We start from the raw sequence: 26,902 nt of genomic DNA, 5'->3' as shown, positions 1-26,902 counted from the left end.
GTTGCTCCCGAATCAATTAAAATTTTAAGATCAATTTTGGGTAGATAAATATAGGGCAATTTTGACATAATTTTTACACAATTTAAGTCTAAGTTTCTTGGGATTCCGAGGCATTCATCTGAAAATTTTCGTCATCCTCGTAATAATTCTCACAATCAGGTTGTTGTTCAATTTCCGCATTATAATATTCCGTTTCATAACATTCTGGATCATCATTCTCGGTTTGAACATTAAATAATTCTTCCGAATAAAATTTTGGTTCTTGTGATTGATTTGGATTTCTTTGGAATGTTCTGGTTGATATTGACATGGGTGTTTGTTGTGGTTGTTTAGAAGTATTCCTAGTCGAAATTGACATAGGCGTGGGTTTTGGTTGATTTTTGTAAATATTTGAACCGGGTTAGGTTCCAAAAACTTCGCGATTCGTGGGGAATCTTTGATTGTTTGAAATCGGTTTATTTATGGAGTGAGGGAAACCTGGTGGGTTTCTAGAATTGTTATTAAATTGAGAATTTGTTGCTGGATTAGTAAAATTTGGTGGGTTATTAAAATAATTTGGAGTAAAATTATTGTAATGATTTGAACGATTTGGATAATTTGATGGTTGTGGGCGTATGTGAATTGGTTTTTTAGGCGTTTCTTGTGATTTTCGTAGGAATTCACAATATTCCCATTCTTGTTTTCTATTATCAAAAAATTTACATCTATTTATACATTCTTCGATGGTATTTGAATCGAAATTACTTAGATAGGATCGATAAGGTTCTAGAATTCCAATTTGAAATGTTTTGAGGGCTAACTTTTGAATGTCCTGCTTTTTGTACAAGAGATAATTTGGGTCTTGAATATTTAAGGTCAGATGTTGAAGGAGATCATTTAAATTTTTTGATAGCCTACTGTAAAAATCTAAATAATTTTCACTTCTATGTTGTACGCATTGACTTAATGATGAAATTAATAAATCTTCGTTACGTTGGTCTCCGTACCTTTGCAAGAGAACTCTTCTGATTGTAGGCCAATCAGAGGCATTTTGGAAAGCAATGAAATCTCTGGCTTCATTTTTCAATTTTGATCTTATAGAAAAATTAAACGCATAGTTCAAGTCAGGATTTAATCTTCCTTGCACATGTAGTAGTAAATTATCGACTTCATTGATGAATATCGATAGATTTTGACCAGGTGAATATTCTGGTATGGAATTCAATAGTAATTGTAAGTCCTGTCTGGACATTACTTCGGTAGGTATAACGTTAGTTACTTCGGTAGGTATAACGTTAGAAGAAGTTTGGTTATTCATTTCGGAATGTGTTAAAGTTCTTCTACGATAAGGTTGAAATCTATTATTTCTAATCGATTGATTTTGTAAAAAATTTGCTCCTAGCTCTAGAATTTCTGAGTCTTCAGCGATAATTTCTAATTCTTGAGATGAGTTATCTGTCATTTGAAATTAGGACTGATGTGGAAAAAATGAGGGAAAAAGGGGTTGATGGATTTACACCAAGATTTGCATCCTATAGTGGTTGGTCCTTCCTTCTGGATCGAAGTGGTTGGCTTCCTTCTGTGTTGAAGGGGTGGTGCTTCCTTCTGGATCGAAGTGGTTGATGATGGTTCTGGATATCACATCAAGAGTTGAAACTCAACGGGAGCTCCTTGGACACAATCCGTAGCGGACACTTATTTCAGTTTCGAACTAAAACCCCGTTGCGATATCCTGTTCGCAGCGCCAATTATGTTTTCCGTATCTTAAAGTCTGTTTTTAAAAAGGATTTATTCTATTTTGAATTAAGAATTACAACACTTGGATAAATAATTAATAATTCTACAGATTAAGATTTGGGAAAAACGTGAGTTACAAAACGAAGCTTGATGTTCTAAATCTGATTCATAACTAACTAAAGTCTGTCCTGAAATCTACAAAGAAAGCTTTATGAGTTCACAGAGAGAATTTGCACTTCAGCACTATCGCGTACATTTCCAAGAACGGCGTTGGCCGAGCTTCTTCTATTATGTTGACTTGTGCTGTTTCGGTCGATGTGGATCTCATAATAATATAATGAAGGGATTTCTATAATGCTGTTGTATAGACGTTCTTACAACTAATATTATACGACAAATAAATAGTGTAAGTATATAAATTTCATAACAGTTGCATAACGTACTATAAAAAAAATGAAACAGTGTTATACAAATTATAATACGGTTGCATAGCTATTGTATTACTTTTAATAGCGACGTTAAAAGATGGTTGTAAAGGAAGCTGTATAAATTGTTACATAAAGTTGCTTAAGAAAAGTAATAAAATTGTTGCTTTATGCAAAAGTAAAACATTACACAATAATTATAGAATTATTTTATAATCATCTTATAACTACATAAGTATTCTCTCTCATGAAGAGCTTATAGAATAAAAATGTAGTTCTCAGGAATAAATTTATCCCAAGTTCGGCGTTATAAAATCTATTCATTTCATCCATATATTAAAGAACATTATACACATAACAGAATAAAAATTTACACGGGTTTTGTAGCAGGTTTCGTTTACAAAATGAATTCGGTAATATCTGAATGGAAACGAATGAGAAAAAGTGGTCATTTTGAAAGATCAGTAAAAAAGAAATACCATTAAACGTTTCGGATACAATTTTGATCCTTTATCAAATCCTTTAACAAAATCGTTTAATAACTGCAGGGTTCGTCTGGGAGAGCAAGAAACAGGTACCCACCTCGAATTTTCTTCAATCTAACATATAAAATTTTGGAAAATCATTAATTTTAAAAAACTCAATAACATTACAGTGAAAAATTTTTCCTCTTCCTTTCTTTTAGAAATACGTGATATGTTATCGAACAAAAAAGTAAGGTTGGAGTATAGAATAATAATTTGTTACTTATTTCTTTTCTCAAGTTTTGTGATCCGGGTAGGCATCCGAAACCTGCCCGTCCAAGCGCCATCTGCATCAACAAATTAAAACATTGTAACATAGTAACACAGAAGTTGAAACAAGGTTTTTGAAAAACAATCTACAAGTCAGTATTACACACAAAAACAATTAGTGGGGCAAACAATACAAATAAATTAACAATATATAAATCTTTAACTACAACTTTAATAATTACAAAAATAGTTCTTCGAACATTCCAAAAATTTTAAATGAATATATTCACCCCAACTCGCCAACTTATCAACTTCAAAAATATTAGTTCTAAATAATTTTATTTTTGATGAAAAATATAGTCAGAATAATGTCATTACTTTAAGTTCTACCATTATTTTTCATTAAACTATCATAAATTTTGCTAAGGTGTTGAGTATCTTCCCTGAAGTTAACCGTATTATATGTTCTCATATGAATCATTTCACTTATTAACCTTTTGTTGTAATGGTGCTCTACGTCTATTATTGTAACACCGTTAAAGTTGAATTTGTGTCCTTCTGTGTGAGTGTGTGCCGTCAGTGCTGTTTTTTGTGCATTTTCAAATTTCTTAGAGTCATAAGTGTGTTGTCTGATTCGTTTTGAAGAAGTTGTTTCGTTTGACCCATGTAGAATTTTTGGCAATTAGAGCATTCAATCTTATAGACCAGTTCTGATTGTTTCAAAAGAGGTGTTTTGTCCTTTAATTTGGTGTAAAACAATCTTTTATTATCCATTTTGTTATAGAACGCAGCGGTACAATTGTGTTCTCTGAAAATTTTTTAAATTTTATATGACAAAATTGGATAGAATACCAACTTGGAGAATTTTTTCAATGTGGTCTGTGATGATGTTGTTTGTTGGTGTGGCCTGTCTGTATTGTCCTGATTGTTAGCATTTGATGCAGTATTTGATCGTTTTGTTCTACGATAGTTATTGATGCATGTTTTTACATAATGTATTAGATAGTTATTACCTGTCAGTATTTTTGTGACCTTTTGGAGATTTTCAAAATGATATTCTTCATTACACAACCCTACAGCTCTATTTATAATATAATAATAATACCTAGAAAAAATATCAAAAGTTACTGGCAAAGAAAAGAACTGAAAACTATGAAATCAGTATATCCCAATCTGATAATAAAATAATAATAAGCCTTTATATATAATAATAAGCCTCTATTCTCCAACAGGTTTACAACCCAATTACATGAAAAAAAAATTGCAATTACAATAAGAAACACAACAACACATAGTCATACTCAATATGGATATACATAGAAAAAACCAAAAATTACAGAATTAAATCTAGGAATTACCTATCCAATTCTACATGAACTTGGAGTAATTTATACAGAGGGTCAATGTTAACGTTGCATCTATGAGCTATCTTAATATAAGAACTTCACATGTAGTGAATTGGTGACCTCAAACTTGAATTTGTTTTTCTTGCTCTCAAATAAAAAAATAAATTGTTTCTGCTCTCTAAACGTGGAACAAGTATTGGTAAATTCTCCAACAATGCTGGACAGTCTATCCTATTATTTATAAGTTTATAAATGAAACTCAATGCTAGCATACCCCTTCTAGTTTCCAAACTTTTGCCCTCAAATCTATCAAGCAGTAACTTATGATCATATCCAATAGGAGGATATTCAGCATCCTGTTTCCAAACCAAGAACTTTAAAAACTTCCTCTGCACTGCCTCCAAACGATGTATATGGCATTGATAAATAGGTCTCCATATCATACTGGCGTACTCAAGTTTGCTTCTTATGAATGAATTAAATAACGATAGATAAGTATCAACGCATGTAAAGGATTTACCGCTGCGAATTATAAAACCATACAACTTGCACACCGCTGAAACTACATGATCCAAGTGAGGTAAGAATGTGCACTCCTTATCAAATATCACACCCAAGTCTTTGATTTGTGTGAGACGATTCAACAGATTACCTGTTATATTGTAATTATATTTGATTATTGCCTTCCTCCTAGTGTATGATACAATATAACATTTCTTGCCATTCAAAGCCAAATGGTTTCGATGACACCAGGCAGCTATACGTTCTATGGCCCACTGTAGAGTGACGCAATCCAGTTCACTAATGATCTTCAAATACAACTCTAAGTCATCCGCGAACATCAAGATGGGTATCCCGATCTCATCAATGAGGTCATTGAAAAACAGTAGGAACAAAAGGGCCCCCAAATTTGAGCCCTGTGGAACACCAGATGAAGCAACGTATTGGTTAGAACGATAATTTTCAATCTGTACATATTGACGCCTATCATGCAAGTATGAAGTAATGAGCCCAATGAGTCCCTCAGCAAAACCAAACATGCGCTCCGGCTTGACAATGAGCCGCCTATGATCCACACTATCGAAGGTTTTATGGAAATCCATATATACAACATCCAGCTGGCCAAATCCATCCAGAACCTCAACCAATGATTGAGAAAACACAGCCAAATTGCTCAAACATGAACGCCGTGGCAAAAAGCCATGCTGCTGCCCTCTGATCCGACTGCTTATCTTAGGAAAAATGGCATTGAACAATATTATCTCAAAGATTTTGGAGAAGTTTGATAGTATAGAAATAGATCTATAGTTTTGCATATCAGATTTATTACCCTTTTTAAGGACAGGAATTATTTTCGAAAGCTTCCAAATTGAGGGATAAGTTCTTTTTCGAAGAGCTGAATTGTAAATATGCATCAGAGGTAAGGTATGTACGTATGCAGTCCCGGACCAAGAAACTTGGTATCCCATCTGGACCAGCAGTGCTTTTGTCACCCAATTTACGCGCAGCATGTATCAGGCCATCCTCATTCACGCAGTCAACTCGAACAATGTTCGCATCGAATACATCACCGACATCAATAGATTCCCCATCATTAGGAGGCTGATACACGCTACTGAAGTAACCAGCAAATGAATTTACAATATCATTGGGTTCCACACATATACGCTCTTCATGGTCTTTCATTTCACCAGGAATACGAGAATGCCCCATCCGATTACGAACAAATGACCAAAATTGAGCGGGCTCACTGACAATGTTCTGCTCACACAATTGAGCATAGCTTTTATATGCGATAGAGATCTTGGATTTCAATTTTTTTCTCAAAGTCTTATATTCAACAAGATCACAAGTATTTTTATACTTTCTATGCTTTCTAAATATCCGCTCTTTTCTAAATATAAAATCGATGATTTCAGCATCATACCATGGGGGAAAGCGTCTTTTTCTTTTAATTTTATATGGTACAGTTTGCTTGAAAATTTCATTGAGTTTTGAATAGAAAATATCGCAGGCCTCATCCGGATCATCTCCAACAGACAAAACATCGCTCCAGTCAGCATTCAAAATCATATCATAGATTGTCACAAAATAGCCTTTTTTAAAGTTGAATTCTAAAGGGGAATTATTCTTTTTGGAATAGTCGAGATTTACAAGTAGCTAACGGGAATTATTATTACTGAGTCAGAAATTTCGATCACGCCTGATCTCAGTTTTGAAATTGAAATGCACAGGTGGGTGATAAGGATCCACGTTAGTGAGAGAAAAGGTATCATCAGTAACAATACAGTGTACACTAGAGAATACAAGATCTAGTAATCTATCATTACAATTCAAAATGTTGTTTACTTGTTTGACATCTAACATTTGCGAGAACATCTTTAAAGCCCTACTTTTACAATCATCAAGAGAATCTTCCACATATAATGGGGCATTATAATCACCAACAATGAGCAATTGCTTGTCCAATAGAACATTCTGAGAAGACAACATATCAAGAAACATTTCATACTCACTAGCATCAGTATTCGGCGGGATATAAACTACAATTACAAATAAACTAGTTTTCTTCAACTTAACCCTACAACATACAATGTCAATCGAAGGAATAACACCTCGTAGACTAGGAAGATCAACTCGAACTGCACTGAGTGTACTATGAACTGCCAGAAGCACACCTCCGCCCTTAGTAGTGCCAGTTGCCGTCAAATCCCGGTCGCAACGAAATACATCATAGCAATCAGGAAATAACTCCGCATTCAACACACCATCCTGCAGCCATGTTTCACTTATACACAATATGTCGAAATCACTGCTTTCAACCGCATTGAAGAACTCCCGTGTCTAAGAATTAAGACCGCGCACATTTTGATATTAGCAATGATATTCGGACACACTGTAATCGGGATCAACTTGTTTAAAGCATTGACCGTGGGAACGCCCCTTACAAACTTCAGTTCAACGTTCTCCCCATCTGATTTTCGTCTCTCTACTTCTGTTGTGATTTTCTTGAAATAGGCAGATTGTCTCGGCGTTTTATCAGCAGTTATACCTACATGAAAGTATCCCTCAACAGATCTGATCTGTTTGGATTTCTTAAGTACAGAAATGGCGTCCTCCCAACAATTCAAGGTAACCCTCAAAGGCCTTGGTTTATCAGATAATGGATCGAATCTTCCCAAGCGCATAACCTTAGTGCGATCATCCATCAGGGAAACCTCTGGCATCACACCACGAAGTACATCACCCACAGCTCGTTGGTCCTGTTTAATTCTTTCGACCTTGTTTACGTGGGCTTCAGGTTCTCTCAATCCATAAATTATCAAATTTTTCGCACGTCTTCGACGCTCCTCAATCTCCGATATCATCTCCTCAAAGTATACATCACTAAGTTTTTGGGAGGAATGCTCAGATGAAATGAACTGAACAGTTGATTTAAGTCCTTCTATTTAATCTTGTAATGAAACTATTACAGATTTTATAGAATTTATATCATTGCCGATGCTTTCACATCCCTTACAACTCCAGGATTTTGACCCCTTGGAACTGATAACACGCACCTCCGAGCTCGATAATCCAACGCAAGTATTTCCAAACATATTCTTGCACACACAACAGGTGAGAATTAGATGACCATCAAATAATTTATAACAACAATAACAGATCTTCTTATTAGTCATCTTCAGATTGCTTATCAAAATTTCAGAATTATGCTCGTTAGATAAGGGATCGCACACACAGATGTTAACTTTATTCACTGATTTGCTCAGCGAACTAATACGACGATGTATTAATAATTAATGTTAATAAACTCAAAAATATCACCTGAGCAGGTGAACAACCAAACTCCTCCTCGCTACTTCCTCCCAGAACACACAGAAGTAAAAAATAAACAGCTAAAATGCCGGAATTATCCACTCAAAACCGAAGAGCAACAGAAATACGTGTCCACAGCTGTCGTGATTTCTATAAAATGAAAACAATGTGGAATATTTTCAATGAAATTACGGGTAGAGATAAAGTAAATGACACTTTCATTAGTGGAAATCCTGAAAGAGTAGCTAACATGTTTAATGAAAATCTAACAACAAATGTACCGGGTTTTTCACCATAATTTGACCCCCCCTCTAACTCTGTTACTGAAAGAGGTACAAAAAAATGTTTTCTACAAAAGTTTCACGAAATCCACTAATGTTTTTTAAAATGATTTCACAAAATGAAATATATACAGAGTGGGCAACATATTGATTGCAACTTAATTTTTTCAAATGGAACACCCTGTATATTTTTTTATATTTGACAAGCCCTTTTTCCCATGACTTCGAATATATAACATATGTTTAGTCTATCTCTTTTATTCTGATTACCACAGAGTTTCAAATTTTAATAAACCCCTAGCATCCTCAGTAATGCGATAATGCAAAATGCCCTTTTTTGAGTTATCTCGTTGTCAATGATATGACATACGTTTTTCACTATTAATTGGAATTCGATGATTTGGATGCAACTCCATATATTCTCTCCTTGTAGCTTTCTTATTTTTATTGTTCTTCATATAGAGTGAAAATATTTCAATCTTTCCGCTTCTGTGTAGTGCATATTCAATGAATATTTTCATTCAATGACACACGTGTGTCATATCGTTGCCAACGAGATAACTCAAAAAAAGGCATTTTGAGTTATCGCAGCCTACCACTTGAAAACTGATTACTGAGCATGCTAGGTGGTTCTTGAAATTTGAAACTCTGTGGTACTCAGAATAAGAGAGATAGACCAAACATATGTTATATATTCGAAGTCAGGGGAAAAAGGGCTGGTCGAATAAAGAAAAATATACAGGGTGTTCCATTCAAAAAAATGAAGTTGCAATCAATATGTTGCCCACTCTGTATATATTTCATTCTGTGAAATCATTTCAAAACACTAGTCGATTTCGTGAAACTTTTGTAGAAAACATTTTTTCGTACCTCTTTCAGTAACAAAGTTAAAGGGGGGGACAAATTATGGTGAAAAACCCGGTACCTATTTTGCCCGTAAACGTATTATCATGTGATATCCCTAGAGCTTCATGATCGATATTTTTGACACCTGTTACACCAGGTGAAATAGAAGAACTGAATAAACAAATTAAAAACAAACATTCTAGTGGAAATGACGATATTATTAGTTTGATAAAATTTTGTATAAAAAAGTTTGCAGAAGTAATATGCTACATAATTAATAATTCCCTCTTATATGGTATTTTTCCTAGTCAGTTGAAGATATCTGTAATTACACCAATTTATAAAAAAGGTGATCGCGAGTCTTTTGGAAACTACCGACCCATCAGTGTACTACCAAGTTTCTCAAAATTTTTTGAAATGGCAATGTGTAACCGTCTAGTTAACTTTCTATTGGAGAACAATATACTGAATGATAACCAACATGGATATATAAAAGGAAGATCTATAATGACAGCTACTATTCATTTCACTGAAAATATAATAAAATCGTGTAACGTTACAATTGCCCATGAGACTCTAAGGACTAATTTCTAGGGGTGGTTTGGCTTATTTGGCAACAAAACTCCTACCCAGGTTTTTACAAATTTAATAAAATCAAAATATACAATGATCGATCCTTTTCACTCCAAACAAATAATAAAATAGAAACTTAACTTAAAACGATTTTAAATGAGCCAGTCTGCCACTAGGATGGAACCTCTTCTGTATATTATCTTCAGCCTTCAGAACACCAATTTTTATCAGGAAGCTATAGTACTCCAATCCCCATTCAACGAAGTTGATGTGATAATGCCAGGTATTTCGCAGGTATTCTCTCAGATTCAGGAACTAAAGTGGTCTAACATACGTACTATTCCAATTTCTGTATCTCAAGGAAGTAGTTCATAATTGAAAATCCTTCAGAAAATTCTCTCCAGAAACGCGCATCTGCGTTCCGACCGAAAGTACACGATATGAAACGATTAATTGACAAATTACCGCGTCTCCAAAAATTCCAGTAGCGTAACATGGAATGAAGCGTGCAAAATCGTTGCACACACCTCTCACCAGGAAAAAGAAAAAAAAAAAAATTTTTTTTTTTTCTTTATGTATTAATATCTCAAAAACAAAAATACTCGATGGCATCAGATCAAGCACAGCACGTCAAAAGAAAACATACTCCGACTTGTCAACTGGAGCAAATGATAAAAGTTATAATTAGTGTGATATATTACAAGGGAGAATTCCGCAAACGTACCATGTCTTACCCAAAACCTATCGAATGTAACTAATTTGAAATATGAAATGCCAAATATTATGACCAATTGCTGAAGGCAAGTTGAAAAAAAATATATATCGAACAAATAGTCAACCAAATTTAGAAACGACCTGAGCACTAAGGAAAAAGGAAATGAGGGAAAAAGTGAAACAGACTTCAGTTGCCTAAGGCTTCTCTCTAAAAAACGAAAGAGAGATGAGTGTAAAGGAGCTCAATGAGAACTTCTTTACACCCTAAATATTTAAATTACTCAGAGTTGAGTGAAAAGGTGAAACAGAAGTCGGTTGCTGAAAGCCTCTCTCTAAAAAACGAAAGAGGGATGAGGATACTTCACACTGATGTGAAATACCATCATCCTACCGATTCTGGAAAGTCATGCCCAAACGACCTATCGTCAAAAATCTCAATATTAATTTCAGCCACTGCTACTAAAAAGTAAACAGTGCTGCGGTTATAAAAATGAAAACTAAAAAAGAACCGTCTCAACTAAACAAAAGTGAATGAATTTAAAAGGTGCCGTCGCACAACAAGAAAAATCTTCCTGGCACCCGAGACGAAGGTGGACCAGAAAGGGCGGGCATGAAAGATTTTTAGTTTGAGTCCAAAATTTTCAAAAATGACTACATCATTCTATGTTTCTTGCATAGAACGATGTCAAATCCGATAATGAAACTAAATTGAGGTAAATCCAAAATTAGCAAATATAACGTCAAATCCGGTAATGAAACTAAATTGAGGTAAATCCAAAATCAGCAAATATAACGTCAAATCCGATAATGAAAAGGTAAGGTAAAATTGATATTTATCGACCACGAAAAAATGCGATAACATTCGACAAAGTAGGTAAAAGATAATTAACGCCGTCTGTGAAAAATCAGCCATAAATGGCTCAAAATAGTCAAATAATGTGTACAAAGATGTTCTGTACTGACGTGTATATGAATCAACTGAGCTCAAGGATTCACTTCCCTACCTCCCTCTCCATTGAAGTGATATAACTGAAAGTTCACAGCAACGTTAAGTTGGGCGCCAGCAAGTATATAACTTGCAACGATAACGATAAGATAAATGAAAATTGAAGGAAAAATAGGGAAACGGGATATTGCAACAGTACACAGAAAATAAGAAAAAAACTGAATCTGTTCAGACCCAAAATAATAAATTTTTCCAAAGTATACTCTCAGTTACGCCAAAATCAATTTGCTCTGCATATCTAAGAGACACTTTAGTCAGATTAACAACAACTTTAAAGGTAAATATAAGTAGTATCCATACTACAACGATAAGATAAATAGTAGCCACCATAAACTAATAGTAGTGCTACAACGATAAACGATAACAGTAGCCACGCTACAAAGATACGATAATAGTAGCCACGCTACAAAGATACGATAATAGTAGCTATGCTACAAAGATACGATAATAGTAGCCATGCTACAAAGATACGATAATAGTAGCCATGCTACAACGATAAACGATAATAATTTTCAAAAATAAAGAAAAACATATAATCTGTGTATCTGGAGCAAATTTAGGAAGTAAAGGTTAAAGGCAAAAGGGAATTATTCATCATCGTCATGAGTTTTGTCTAAGTCGGTAGAAACATAACTACGGGTCGGATCTAGTTTTATGTATTTGACATGGAAATTTCCAAAGTCAGTCCCGTTCAAGAAATCTGGATTATTCATTTTATCAGACAAAATAAACAAGAAAAACAATTATATATAAATATACAGCTACGAAAAAATATATCACGACACGTGTGGTCAATCTGATACCAACGAAAAATATCAAAGACGAGACAAAAGAAAGAGAAAAAGTTAAACAGAGATAAATTTTCACTTTAGAACTGAAAAGGTCGAAATGATAGGAGTAGTTGCCAAAATTTTCGGGCCTCACGTTGTTGCGCCAAAATGTGTAACGTTACAATTGCCCATGAGACTCTAAGGACTAATTTCTAGGGGTGGTTTGGCTTATTTGGCAACAAAACTCCTACCCAGGTTTTTACAAATTTAATAAAATCAAAATATACAATGATCGATCCTTTTCACTCCAAACAAATAATAAAATAAAAACTTAACTTAAAACGATTTTAAATGAGCCAGTCTGCCACTAGGATGGAACCTCTTCTGTATATTATCTTCAGCCTTCTGAACACCAATTCTTATCAGGAAGCTATAGTACTCCAATCCCCATTCGACGAAGTTGATGTGATAATGCCAGGTATTTCGCAGGTATTCTCTCAGATTCAGGAACTAAAGTGGTCTAACATACGTACTATTCCAATTTCTGTATCTCAAGGAAGTAGTTCTTGATATCTATCAATCCAAAGAAAGGCTTTCTTTGTTCTAATCCCACGGGAGGTTTCTTCGTTCTAATCCCACGGGAGGTTTTCTTCGTTCTAATCCCACGGGAGGTTTCTTCGTTCTAATCCCACGGGAGGTGCGAGAATCCCGACACAATTCTCGCCGATAAATAAGATTCCGAGCCTCAAATTAAATTAATAATGACTGAAATCTAAAGTACTTATTCTTGCTGGAGTCTCAATCATAATTGAAAATCCTTCAGAAAATTCTCTCCAGAAACGCGCATCTGCGTTCCGACCGAAAGTACACGATATGAAACGATTAATTGACAAATTACCGCGTCTTCAAAAATTCCAGTAGCGTAACATGGAATGAAGTGTGCAAAATCGTTGCAATCGTTCGAAAATAATGATGAAGCTTACGGAATAAGGGGAACTGCTTTGAGATGGTTCGAATCATATCTGAATAACAGAAAGCAGAGGGTTTAAGTTATGAAAAACGGAAAAAGTACGAAATCAGACATAAAAATTAATTATATCGGTGTACCTCAAGGAAGCATATTGAGCCCTATTTTGTTAATTTTGTTCACAAATAATATGGAACGAGCATTGATGTCCGATTCAAGTCTTCTCACCAATTATGCAGATGATACAAATTTGTTGGTTGCTGGATCCACCTACCCAAACTTAATAAATGAAGCCAGTACTTCGTATAATAAAATCGAAGACTGGATTGAAAGGAATGGTCTTCTTTTGAGTCAGAAGAAAACTACCACTATTCTCTTTAGAACCAAAAAACAAAGTATCACAACACCATCTCAAATACAATTGTCAAATCTGAGCATGAGACCTGAACATTGCACTAAATTTCTTGCTATGCAAATTGATGAACATCTCAACTGGAACAACCACATTAAGTCCAGGAAAAAAATTTAATTCAGTCAGCTATAGCATAAGAGTCATTAGTAAATATTTAAATGAAAATGGGTCAAAAATTTTTTATTTCACTAATTTTGAGAGTTTGATGAGGTTTGGTTTGATTTTCTATGGATCGGATTCAGAGGTGTTGGAGATTTTCCGTATACAAAAGAAAGTCATAAAAATTATATTTGGACTCAAACACAGAGAATCGTGTAGAGGTATATTCAAGGAAAATCAGATTATGACAGTATTTGCATTGTATATATATGAATGTTTAGTTTATTCAAGAATAGAAATAAGTTTGTATACAGTAGTTACGTCCATGATTATAGTACTAGACATCTAAATATTCTTCATCCTGAACATAGATTGGTCAAATATGAGAAACATATGCCGCAATAAAATTTTTCAATCAATTACCGGATAATATAAAAAGAAGTACAACACTCAATAAGTTTAAGGATGATGTGAGAATTATGCTCATTAACATGGAACCTTATTCCATTCATGAATACAAAATCAAAGAAGTGAGGATTTAACAATTCTGTTAGTTGACACTATTCCATCTAATGTACTGTATTGTATGTAATGTATTATATTGGACATTCTTTCGAAATAAAGATCATTATTTATTTATTTATTAAATTCATTGCAATGTTTTTCTTTTGTGAGGCACTGTGGTTGGAAAAGTAGTTAACACATCTATTTGAATTTATGGGTTTTATGTACCAGTTTGTCTTGAGTTCATTTTTATCTCTGATTATTACTATGTCCAAGAAGGAAATGCTAAAATTTGTTTCTTCTTCTAAGGTAAATACAATGTTTTTGTTGAATGAGTTAAATACATCGAGAGTTTCTTCAATTTTGTTTTTGGGAACTAAGAGTAAGGTATCGTCAACATATAATTTTATCAGCGGGATTGTGAAATTTAATCTTGAGACCGCAAAATCAAACAAAGCATGCATTATTAAATTTGCGAAAGTAGTAGTTTCTGGAGAGCCCATTGCTGTACCTTCAATTTGTTTGTAATGAACATTGTTCGAAGAAAAACAACCACTATCGAAGCATAAGTTAACCAAGGTTAAAAAATCATTCTTATCCAAATTAGTGAAGTTTTTTATGTAATGCCACTGTGATGCTATGGTTATGTTAACAAGTTGTTTTGGTATGTTTGTATATAATGATACTACATCTAACGAAATCAACTCATACTCTTCTGGTCTTTGTACCAATTTAAGTTCTTCTACTAATACACTGCTCAACAATTGATAGGGATCACTTTTTGTTCTGAATTTATTTCTGAAATATTCGCTCCAAGATTATAAATTTAGTCAGATATCAGAGTATTTTCAGTTGATAATATGGTTCACTTGGGAAAAGAATGAAAAAATGAAAAGTTGGAGAGAAAAAAAGACTTTATTAGGAATACTCAAAATTCTGTGTTTGAATAACATAAAAAATTTATGATGAAACCACAAGAAGGCTGAAGTTTCGGTTAAGCTAGTACCTAGTTGGTCCCCCACGAGCTCGTCTCAAGCATTCTACCCTACGAGGCATACTTTCGATCGAACGATTCATAAAATTTTGGGGCAAATTCGTCCAAATATCCCGTAAAGCGTTAGAAAGGTCCTCCAGGTTATTGATCGGTTGTTCTAAGGTTGACAATTGTCTAGACATCTCAGACCAGACATGTTCGATGCAATTCATGTCTGGAGAGCGAGCTGGCCAGTTCATCCTATCAATCGCATGAGTTTCTAGCGCTTCATTAACCAGACGACTAAGGTGTGGACGGGCATTATCGTCAATTAAAATGAAATTCTCGCCCACGGCAGCCGCAAACGGAACAATTATGGGTTCAATAATCATATCGTGATATCTCTGGCTGGTCATGGTGGTGTTCTGCAGAACAACCAACTCTGTGCGTTGGTTCAAACAAATGCCTCCCCATACACATATAGAACCTCCGCCAAAAGCTGTTGTGGGTACCATAAACTGTTCTACATACCTTCGACCTCTTTCCCTCCAAGCAAAAATACGTCCATCGGAGTTGACCAAACGAAATCTAGACTCATCCGTAAATAAACATCGGCTTCAATCTTCAAGTGTCCAATTGCGGTGCTCCTCAGCCCATTGCCGTTGATGAACCCGGTGTTCCATATTCAAACGGGGATGTTGGACCCTCCTACATGCTCTCAAACCACGAACATGTAGTCGTCGTCTTACAGTCTGGTTCGAAATAAGAACTCCTGTTGCAACTCTCAGTGATCTATTGAGCCGCGATGCCGGGTAAGTGGGCTTCTCCTAGCATTGAGGATCAAAAGACGATCTTGGGCAGCTGTTGTACTGCGCTGCCGACCCCCCCCATGAACATAAGCTACTGAGTCGTTTTGAGTGAACCTATTTACAATTTAAAAATTGTAAAATTGTATCCGAAACGCTGGCGAAGATTTGAAATAATTCAACAACCACATTAAAGGTCCAAATTCCTGAATAATTCGTTTTATTATTAATAATTATAGCTTCAGCCATCAGTGATAATACGGAGGAAAAATCCATAGGAAATGAATACGAACATGATATGTCAAAAGAAAGCGTCGACATTAATAGTGCTGATGAAGAAAACATCGACAACAAAAATTTGAGGCATTCTTCTATCTGATATCGAAAAGAAGATTAAAATAAAAGAACAACTCAAGACGTGGGCAATGTCTTTCAATATCAATCATTCTGCTTTAAGAGAGCTTTTCGATATATGGAATCTGGCTATTCCTAATCTTCTTCCTACAGATCCAAGGACATTCCTAACTACTCCTCAACAAGTTGAACTGGTAACACTTGAAAATGGAACGTATTGGCACAATGGTGTAGAATCCAACCTAATAATTTGCTTGGAAAAATATTCTCATATAGAATCTATTTCCTTGAATGTAAAGATCGATGGGCGAGTTTTGGCCCATTTTATGTAACATTCACGAAATCCCAGAAGTTAAACCTTTTGTTATCGGAATCTATAGTGGCACTGGAAAACCTTCTGATATAAACAGTTATCTGCGAGATTTTGTGAGCGAGGCAAAACAAGTGCTTAGGAATGGAATTTTTGTTGACTGCCACAAAAATAAAATTCAAATAAAAATTCGATGTTTTATTGCAGATTCTCCCGCGCGAGCTTTCATCAAAGGTGACTATTTTTTGACAATTTTTTTCAACATTAATTCTTATTTTCAGGAGTAGCGAATTTTTGTGCAAATCATATCCAAATCCAATAATTTGACTTTAGTTCACGCGTGGAAAGAATCTGTATGCAGAAGTTATTCGAAACGCAATATAACTAAATAATTGTTTACTGTTGTACGGTACGCATGTTGAGCGATACTTCTGTCTTATTATGTAGTTTGCAACCGCGCTATAGGATAACAAGCAAATCTAACGTGCAATGTTGCTAGTTTAGGCAGTAAGTAGCTATAACATACATAAAATTTGTAGCAATAATTGGAGGACTATTCATTTTATTATGATACCTACATCTTGTAGTTCAAGATGTTCTAAATGCACCTATAATGTATGTTTTGGCAATTCTATTATGGATAACGATTTTCATAAGGGGGTTCATTGTAACTTTCAACTGTAAACTTGTATTGCATAATAAAACACTATATTGCGACAGATCCCCATATTTTAACTAAGAAAACAACTTTATTTCTATAATAACTGAATAATTATAGCAAAAAATCTTGTTGACCTACATTTCATGCAGAACAGCGACGTGTATTTTTTGCACACAATGTGGTAGACTACTCACTAAACTCACCTTCATATCAATATAAACTTTTATATTAAATTCTACCTATTTTTCTGTAAAAAACAAAATGCTGAGGGAAAATATTTCATATGTATTATTGAATCTGGCAAAATTCAAAAGTGATCAAGAATCAAAGTGCAACTGACTCCTGTCAGTCAAAAACGATTCAATGGCGGTGCATTGAACAACATAATAAAACTGTAATATCGTATAGTGCTCAGTAGGAAACAGAAATATTGTAAAAGGTTTCCAATTTGTAGTCTACCATATACGCCATATTTATTAAAAGTTCGGATTATCAGAAACCACCGTCATTTCGAAAAAATCATATAGAAACGTAAAAAGATTAAATAAAAATAGATTTTTCGAAGAAATATAGAGATTTTCTTTCCGCTTTCACAACAGTCATAACATATGTTGTTTTAACTTCAAAATTCAACAAATGAAACATAATTTTTATTCCTATCATTTTAATAATACAATAAAATATATGCTAATATGAGGTGCATCAATATATATATATATATATATATATATATATATATATATATATATATATATATATATATATATATATATATATATATATTTTTTTTTTTTTTTTCACCATAATGGGTTAGCTCCTTAGAAAAGAGCCGGGTCGACTCACGACCAAGGCTCTCCTAGGTTGTTGTCAAAACCATCCTGACAATCCTTGTTGTCCACAGTATTACCTCCTTCTGAGCTGTGCTGATCAACTCAAGGTCTAGATCAAGGAGTTTTATATTGTCTGGAAGGTGACTTTCCACCAATCCGTTGGTGGTAATGATCAGTGGTAGAATAAGAACTGTGTTCAACCTATACATTTCCTTCATTTCAAAAGCCAAATCATGGTATTTTGTGAGCTTCTCAGTGTATGCCTTACTGATGTTATCATCGGCCGGAACAGTAACATCTATGATGGTAACTTTACCCTCTTCTTTATCAAAAAGCACTATGTCTGGTCTGTTATGTTGTATCGATCTATCTGTTACGATCATATTGTCCCAGTATTACTTGAACTGGTCATTTTCAAGTACAGCCTTCGGTAAGTATTCATATGCTTTTTTGAAGGTAAGTATGAGGCCAGCTTTAATGGCAATTGCCTGATGAAATACTTTTGCCATAGCATTATGTCGAGCGGTGTATTCCTTGGGAGCCAGAATGGAGCACGAGGAAGTTATATGCTGGATGGTTTCAAGATGTTGTGAACACTTCCTGCATCTGTCCGTAGGTAAGTTGTTTTTCGCGATATGTTTCAGGTATGCTCTGGTTGGTACAACCTGATCCTGAATGGCAGTTATTCTTCCCTCGGTTTCCGGGAACAGATATCCTGATTTCAGGTAAGTAAGAGACAATTGTTGGTTCACTCTTTTGTCTTTCAGCGCTTCTGGATACCTGCTATGAAGAGGTTTACTGTGCCACTCCTCCAATAGCCCATCGTCCGTTATTGTTTGGGGTTGGTTTATTTGGCATGCCAGGTTGAGAGCCGTGATGTTTTGGTCCTCTCGGCAGATTGCTTGGAAAAAAGGTGAGTTCTGAGAATGGAAGTACCTTCTCAAGTCTATGATCGCCTTGTTGTGGACCATCTCAATATTTTGTAATCCTCTACCCCCGCGGTGTCTAGACATGTACAACCTAATCACTGATGCGTGGGGGTGATGCATGCTGTGTTTAGAGAGAAGTACGCGAACCTGTGTGTCAATGGCCTTCAGGTCAGTGTTCGACCATCTTATCACTCCGAAAGAGTAGGCAATACTGGGAACTGCCCATGTATTTATAGCCGTGAACAAAGCTTTCGCGCTTAATTTACTTCGCAGGTCCTTCTTCACTCTGTCAAAGAACTTCTTTTTGAATGATATTTTTTCATCGGCTGTTCTGATTTCCAGTGCTTGTTGCAATCCTAGGTATCTATATGATTCTTCTGGTCCCAACCGTTGAATCGCTAATTCGTCCTGGACAAGCATTTCACCCCTTTGTGCCAACTTTCCCCTTTTAACATGCACCACAGCACATTTATCAAGACCCATCTCCATACCAATTGTTTGCGAGAAGGCGGTTACAGTTCTTAGTAGCCTTCTCAATTGTTCTTCATTTGTGGCATACAGTTTAAGATCATCTACATACAGTTGGTGAGTAATTTTTATGTTCGCTCCATTATCAATGATGTATCCGTAGCTGTTGTTGTTCAGTAATTTGCTTAAGAAGTTCAAAGCCAAACAAAACCACAGTGCGCTTAGCTTGTTGCCTTGGAAAATACCTGTCAAGATCTTTATTTCAGATGTTGTCTTTGTACCGAATACTAATTTCGTCCTTCAGGTTGTCATCATGTGTTCTAAGAGTCCAACAAACTGCTCAGATACACCATAGAGTCTCAGGACTTTCAAGAGCCACGAGTGCGGTACCGAATCAAATGCCTTTTTATAGTCTATCCAGGCGATTGATAAGTTCCTCAGTTTCTTCTTTGCCTGCTTCGTTATAAGGTAGTCAATAGTGAGCAGTTCCTTACATCCTTGTGCGTCTCTTCGGCATCCATTCTGTTCACTCGCTAGTATATTGAACTTGTTAACATGTTTCCACAGGTGTTTGGTAAGTATTCCTGTCAAGATTTTGTAGACAGTTGGCAGGCATGTTATGGGTCTGTACTGTTTTGGGTCCGGAGTGATGTTCCCCTTCGGTAGCATGTATGTGAGCCCCAGGGTGAAAAATTCTGGTATGGTGGAAGGGTCAGAGAGTCCTCCCTGGAACAAAACAACCAGCCGTTGGTGTGTTGATGTGAAGTTCTTCCACCAATAGTTTTGCAGTTTGTCAGCTCCTGGAGCAGCCCAGTTGTTAGCCTTCTTCAGGACTGATTTAATATCCTCCTTCGTAATCTCTATATTATCCATGCTGTAGGTATTCTTCTCCTTCTCAGCATCCTTTATCCAGAAGGCTCTGTCATCGTGCATCTTCTTACGTGCCCATATTTCGCTCCATGCTTTATGCATATCTTTTTCATCTGGATACACTCCCTTTGCAGTTTCTGTGGCCTCAAGATTGCGAAAGAATTTACTCTGGTTTTTGTAGTAAAGGTGGTTGTTTTTATACCTTTTGACTCACTCGTTGTAGCGCTTGATACGGTTACCCAAAGCTTTAACTTTTTGTTTCAGCCTGTCACATACTACCATCAGTTTTTCTTTGAGTTGTTCATTTGATCTGCTAGTTCTAATGCGAGATTCTGATGCGATTTGCCGTATGCCCTTAAGGATCTTCTTGGAATGCGACTCTGTATTGAGGTAAGTATGCAATATACCGATTTTTTTCTAATATTCTTAACTTTCTTTTCCAGCCTCAACTTCCATGGTGGTGTAGATTCCTGACGCAGCTCTGAGTATATTTCACCGATCTTCATTCCGAGTTCTTCTGCGACTGTAACCGCTCCAGCATAAACGCAGTCCACTATCCCCCTAAGTGTGATGTTTACATCTAAATATCTCTCCATCAACCTGTCCACCCTCCGAACACATTCCAGCATTCTTTTAGATCCGTACATCCTTGGAATCTTAGGTCTATATTGTGGAGAAATCCCGGTGTAGTTGTGGAGGTTTCTGTTGAAGATGCGCTCTATCCTTGATGGTTGGATGCTCATTCGGATGATAGTTCTGCTCTCTAGGGGAACCTCTTCATCTTCACCCCTATTCTCTGAATCAATTCGTGGTAAGTAGCTTAGTTTTAATGTGTCTTGAACCATGGTTGGGGAAAGTTGCGACGCGGTAGCTCCGCGCAATATTTGTAAATTTTGCAATAAAGATACGCCTAGTAAATTTTTAAATTGTGTCAAGTGCAACCTTTATGCACACAAAAGGTGCTGTGATAAAAATAATATTAAAATTGCAGAATGTGATACGAAAATCAATTGTTGTGCTAGTGATACTGACGAAGAAGTTTTCACCGACTGCTATACAAATAATGTAGATTCATACGAATCCCTTGCAATCAGGGTTCAGTATTTAAATATGCTCATAATTGAAAAAGACAAAATAATTAGTGACAAGATGCAAATCATCCGTGATAAAGAGCATATTATAAATCTGCTTACTTCTAATGTAACTCCGCCATTTAAAAAATTGTTTGATAATACTGAAACTGTAGAAAGTACAGTTACGAATAAAACAACGATAAGGAGCCCTTATCAGCGAAATGCTAAACATTCCCGTACAATATTAATTGTAATTGTTGATTAAACACACAAAGAGTTGACGTGTGTACATGGTGCTCGTAGTTTTTTCGGTTTTTGAAGTGGTTATTGCCGTCAGTGTATTTTGGAAATTATACAATCCGTAATTCTGATTGTGAGTTATCGAACTTTACCTTCATTTTTTCGAACATTCAGTTCAAAACTGAATTATGAACGATGTCTATTTGTAGTCATTGTAATGAAAATTTTGATCGCCGTAAATCGCCTAGTATAATATGCTCCGGCATATGTGCTAGAACATATCGCGCGGAATGTGTTGGAATCTCCTCGGCTAATCTACAATGTTTGAAATCACCGGGTTTTTGCTGGTATTGCCCGGATTGTTATAAGATTCGCAATAAATATGATGAACACATAAAGAATATCGTTGATACCAAACTAAACAGAATGCTGGGCGAATTTGAAGAGATGTTTAATGAAATGATGAACAAAATCTCTCTACAGGCTAATGATACTTTTTCGAAAATATCTTTTACACAACAACCTATTAATGAAGTTCCCACTTATTCCAACATTGTTAAGTCGAAATCGATGGTCGTCATCAAGCCTAAAGATGCTGAACAAACAAATTCAAAGACCAAGCTTGACATTATGAGAAATATTGATCCCATCGATCTGAAATTAGGAGTTTCCCAAGTAAAACAGATTAAAGATGGGGGCATTCTGATAGGCTGCGATAACCCCGAAGGTGCCAAAAATTTCAAAAAGATAGCCAATGAAAAACTGTCAACTGACTACAAAATTTCCGATGTTAGGAAATTTCTACCAAAAATTAGAATAGTTGGATTAGTAGAAAATTATTCCAGTGATGATATTTTAAAATTTTTAAGAGGTCAAAATAGTGTTCTTTCTGATGTTACTCATCTGAGAGTTTTGAAAACTTGGGCTACACGTAAGAATCCGAATGTTTTTCAAGCATTGATCGAATTGGATGCTGGAGCTTATGGTTTGGTGATGGATCTTGGAAAGCTGTTTGTGAACTTTGATGCTTGCTCAGTCTTCGATGCAACTGACGTTAGGATCTGCTTCAGGTGTAGTGGTTTTAATCATATTCAATCCAATTGCTCTCTCAAGATAACTTGTCCAAAGTGTACCGGTGAACATCCTTTGAACAAGTGTACAAGTTCCACCCTAAAATGTATAAATTGTAACAACGCTAATTTAGCAGATACTTCTCATGCTGTGTGGGACGCTGCAAAATGTCCAATCTATAAGAAAAAATTGAACAACCTTAAGTCTTCTATTTTTGTTACTAAATAACAATTAATGCAGAATGATACCGCGAATTTTGCAGCGGCTCATTCACTTGAGTGTTTTTATCAGAACGTTAGAGGCCTTAGGTCCAAGACACATGATATTTTTGATTCCATTGTTCAAAGTGAATATGACATAATATGTTTATCGGAGACCTGGCTATCGTCTGATATTCTGGACTCCGAGATATGTGATGATAGGTATGTTCTATATAGAAATGATCGCAACTTTGACCTCACAAGTAAGTCGAGAGGGGGTGGAGTATTGATCGCAGTGAGATCGAGTTTGATGGCTTGTTCCATCAATCTAGATTCTATAAAAGAGTCATTTCCCAATGTAAATATAATGGGTTTGAGAATTGGTCTCCGGGGCTCTCACTTTTACATTTTGACCCTTTATATTCCACCAAATACTGCATCTGATCAGTACGAGGATGTTCTTGAGGCAATTTCGGTGCTACCATGTTTACTTGATGAAAACGCTAACCTAATCATTGTAGGAGATTTCAATATACCGGATTATGTCACCCACAGAGAAACTACTTTGCACAATGTCAGAGTCGAGGTCATTGAGAATTTCTTGAACTTTTTCGGGTTAACACAGAGTAATGAGGATTTGAATGCCAACCAAAGGTTATTAGATCTTGTTTGCAGTAAATGTCCTATTGTAGTGAGGGAATCTCTGTTTCCTCTCGTCTCCATAGATGCGCATCATCCACCTTTGGAATTTTCTGTAGCTTCAAGCGGTAAACCGAACAAGTTTCAGAAGGTAAGTTTTGAGGGTTACAATTTCAGAAGAGCTAATTTATCGCGCCTTTATGACATGCTCCTAACCACAAACTGGGATTTTTTGGAAGAATTCGGGGACATTAATCTGGCTTGTGACGCTTTTTATAATGTGCTGCAGCGTGTATTCTCGGAATGTGTACCCAGGTTGTCTGAGAGAAAGACCTCTTACCCGCCTTGGTTCACAGGTGATATTATTGGTAGGCTCAAAGTAAAAAATAAATATCTGCGCAAATACAAGTCAACCGGTGATAGTCAATTCTTGGATATGTTCAGGGATCTCCGCAAGAATTTGAGGACTGAAATTGCTGGCGCACGAACCGATTTCATTCATAGGGCTGAAGCCGATTTATCTGGAAATCCGAGTAAGTTTTGGGGTTATTTGAACACCATGAGGGGCAATTCGTCTGTTCCTGGTTCTATGAATTACCAGAATCATCAATTATCGGCTCCTCAAGACATAGTCAATGCGTTTGCTTCATTTTTCAATTCGGCTTTCATTGTTTCTTCCAACTACCAGCATGAAGAATCCTCCGACATCTCATTCACACAGTCTCTGGCTATTCCCGAGATAACTGAGGACGATGTACTTAGATCCCTCAAAAAATGTAAAGCAAATATGACTTCGGGTCCAGATGGGATTCCATCTTTCCTGTTGAAAGACTGCGCGATTATTCTGGCTAGACCTTTAACCCTTATTTTTAGATTATCTCTTTCTGTGCAATGTTTTCCTATAATTTGGAGGGAAGGTAGAGTCAGCCCTGTTTTTATAAAAGATGACAAAAATAAGGTCGAAAACTATAGACCTATTGTTATTCTGAGCAACTTCAGTAAAGTATTCGAGAGATTACTTTATGATATTGTTTACGGTCACGTGAAATGTCGAATCTCGGATTTTCAACATGGATTCATTAAAGGTCGCTCAACCATCACGAACTTGACATGTATAACTCAGTACATCACTTCTGCTTTAGACGATTCTTCTCAAGTTGATGTAATTTATACAGACTTCTCTAAAGCGTTTGACCGACTAGACCATGGTATACTTCTTAAAAAACTATCCTCCTTTGGATTGACTGAGAGTTTCACGCGTTTTTTTGAATCTTACCTTACGAATAGGCGACTTTGGGTTCGTTGTTTGGGTTACAGATCGGCTGAATTCGTTGCGTCTTCTGGTGTTCCCCAGGGATCTATATTGGGTCCGCTACTGTTTATAGTCTTCATAAATGATATTTGTTCACATTTATTCTCCCAAACTTTGCTTTATGTTGATGATTGCAAGTTATTCCGTCGAATTCAGTGTGTTGAGGATTGTTGGAATCTCCAGGGTGACATAGATGCGCTTAATGATTGGTGTTGCAGGAACTTACTTCCTCTTAACATTAATAAGTGCAATGTGGTTTCCTTTAGCCGTAAGAAGTCAATAGTTGAGTTCCATTATAACGTAGAGGGTCACATTCTCAGCAGAGTCGTTCAGTATAGAGACCTTGGACTTCTATTCGACCAGAAACTTTACTTCACGGACCATGTGCGTTCTATTATTTCGAGTGGCTTCAAGACTCTGGGCTTCATCATGAGAAATTCTGGATGGTTCCAGGATACAGGGACATTTTTTGTTTTATTCAATGCGCTTGTGAGGTCAAAGTTTGAGTATGGATGCGTAGTCTGGAGCCCTGGGTATAGTGTACATATCAGAGGCTCAGAAAACATACAGAGGCGATTCCTGAAGTACGTTAGTTGTGTTTCGTCGATGGTGTTTATCCAAACCGTGGTATACCACAAGATCAGTTGTTGAGTAGATTCCAAGTTGATTCTCTAGAGCGGCGTCGTACCTACTTAGGTATATTATTTCTTAGAAATCTAATTCACTCATTAGTTGACTGTGCCTATTTGCTGTCACTAGTTGATCTTCATGTTCCTAGACTGCCTGTACGCAGCCCAACTACATTTTATCTACCTTTTCCACGCTCTAACGTCCTTCTTTTTTCGCCTCTGTATCGTATATGTCATGACTACCAGGATATTGTTGATATTTTTTATTGTAATCAGTCTGATATAAGAAGGGCTGTTCTGGTATCACAGCTTCACTGTGGGTAGTTAGGCATTAGCTTTTTTCTCAATGAGTTTTTTTTCGCTCAAGCCTGGCTCCATTTGATTAGTTTTGGATATTATTTTGTTCTATGTTTTCAGTGTATAACTTTTAAGTTTCATTTCTTGTATATTTATTTTCCCATTCTGTAAATTGGCCTTTGCTGTAGAATGGTGTAATTATTAAATAAAAAAAAATATCTAAACCTGTCTCAACATCAGATGGTACATCCGTGCAAGCCAGTTCCACGATGAAGATAACATCAATGTCGCCCGATATTTCTGCAGGTACCGTCCGTGGGTCTACTGCTGAGCCTACGACTGTGATCGCAGCGCCACGGATTGTCGACTCGTCGGCGATTTCCAAAAATCCGCAACCCGTGAATCGGAATGATGAAGGAACTTGGAAATCTGTCTCGAAGGCTAAAAATAAATGGACTGTGACTGGTTCAGCCACAGGGATGACCGTTAAAGCATCACAAAAAAAGATATCTCTGTTCGTTTCTAGAATACATCCCCAGACATCTTTGAAGGATTTTACGGAAATGGTTAGTATGAACTTTAAAGCTCAATGCGAATGTTTGAAGTCCAAGCATCCCGAAAATTATTTATCATTCAAGGTTATTATCAACGAATGTGATCTGGACAAGGCTAAGGTGGTGACGAACTGGCCGGAGGGTACTTTGGTTATGAAGTTTTTTCAGAGGAGTGGCAAGAGGATAGAACCAAGTTAAAACAGGGCCCGTCCACGTTAAATAGACCTGGGAAGAATTTCTCAATTCTACATTTGAATATACAGGGTTTCAATGATGAATGTAACATGCTGGAAATTTTCTTAGATGAAAATAACAGTCCTGACATAAGGTGCTTGACCGAACATCATGTGAATTTTTCTAACCGTGAAAACCTGGCCATCTCCGGTTATAACTTAGCCACTGTGTATGCTCGAAGTCAGCTGAAGAATGGTGGTGTGGCAGTTTTCTGTCGGAAAGAGGACTTCACAGTTCTGCATT

The 26,902-nt window shown here is 36.1% G+C and overlaps 2 protein-coding genes across 2 annotated transcripts; both read left to right on the top strand.

The window, feature by feature from the left end:
• Positions 1 to 22,149: 22,149 nt before the first annotated feature.
• Positions 22,150 to 23,022, top strand: LOC123678671. The gene has a single exon (XM_045615808.1). The coding sequence runs from the start codon at positions 22,150 to 22,152 to the stop codon at positions 23,020 to 23,022; it is 873 nt and encodes a 290-aa protein (XP_045471764.1).
• Positions 23,023 to 23,028: 6 nt separating this feature from the next.
• LOC123678670 lies at positions 23,029 to 26,623 on the top strand. Its single transcript, XM_045615807.1, has 2 exons — positions 23,029 to 24,841; positions 26,112 to 26,623. The coding sequence occupies exons 1-2, from the start codon at positions 23,029 to 23,031 to the stop codon at positions 26,621 to 26,623; spliced, it is 2,325 nt and encodes a 774-aa protein (XP_045471763.1).
• Positions 26,624 to 26,902: the final 279 nt, after the last annotated feature.

The sequence above is a fragment of the Harmonia axyridis genome, chromosome 4 (assembly GCF_914767665.1).
Source record: "Harmonia axyridis chromosome 4, icHarAxyr1.1, whole genome shotgun sequence".
In the NCBI taxonomy this organism is placed as follows: domain Eukaryota; kingdom Metazoa; phylum Arthropoda; class Insecta; order Coleoptera; family Coccinellidae; genus Harmonia; species Harmonia axyridis.
This window is presented reverse-complemented; position numbering and strand designations above follow the sequence as displayed.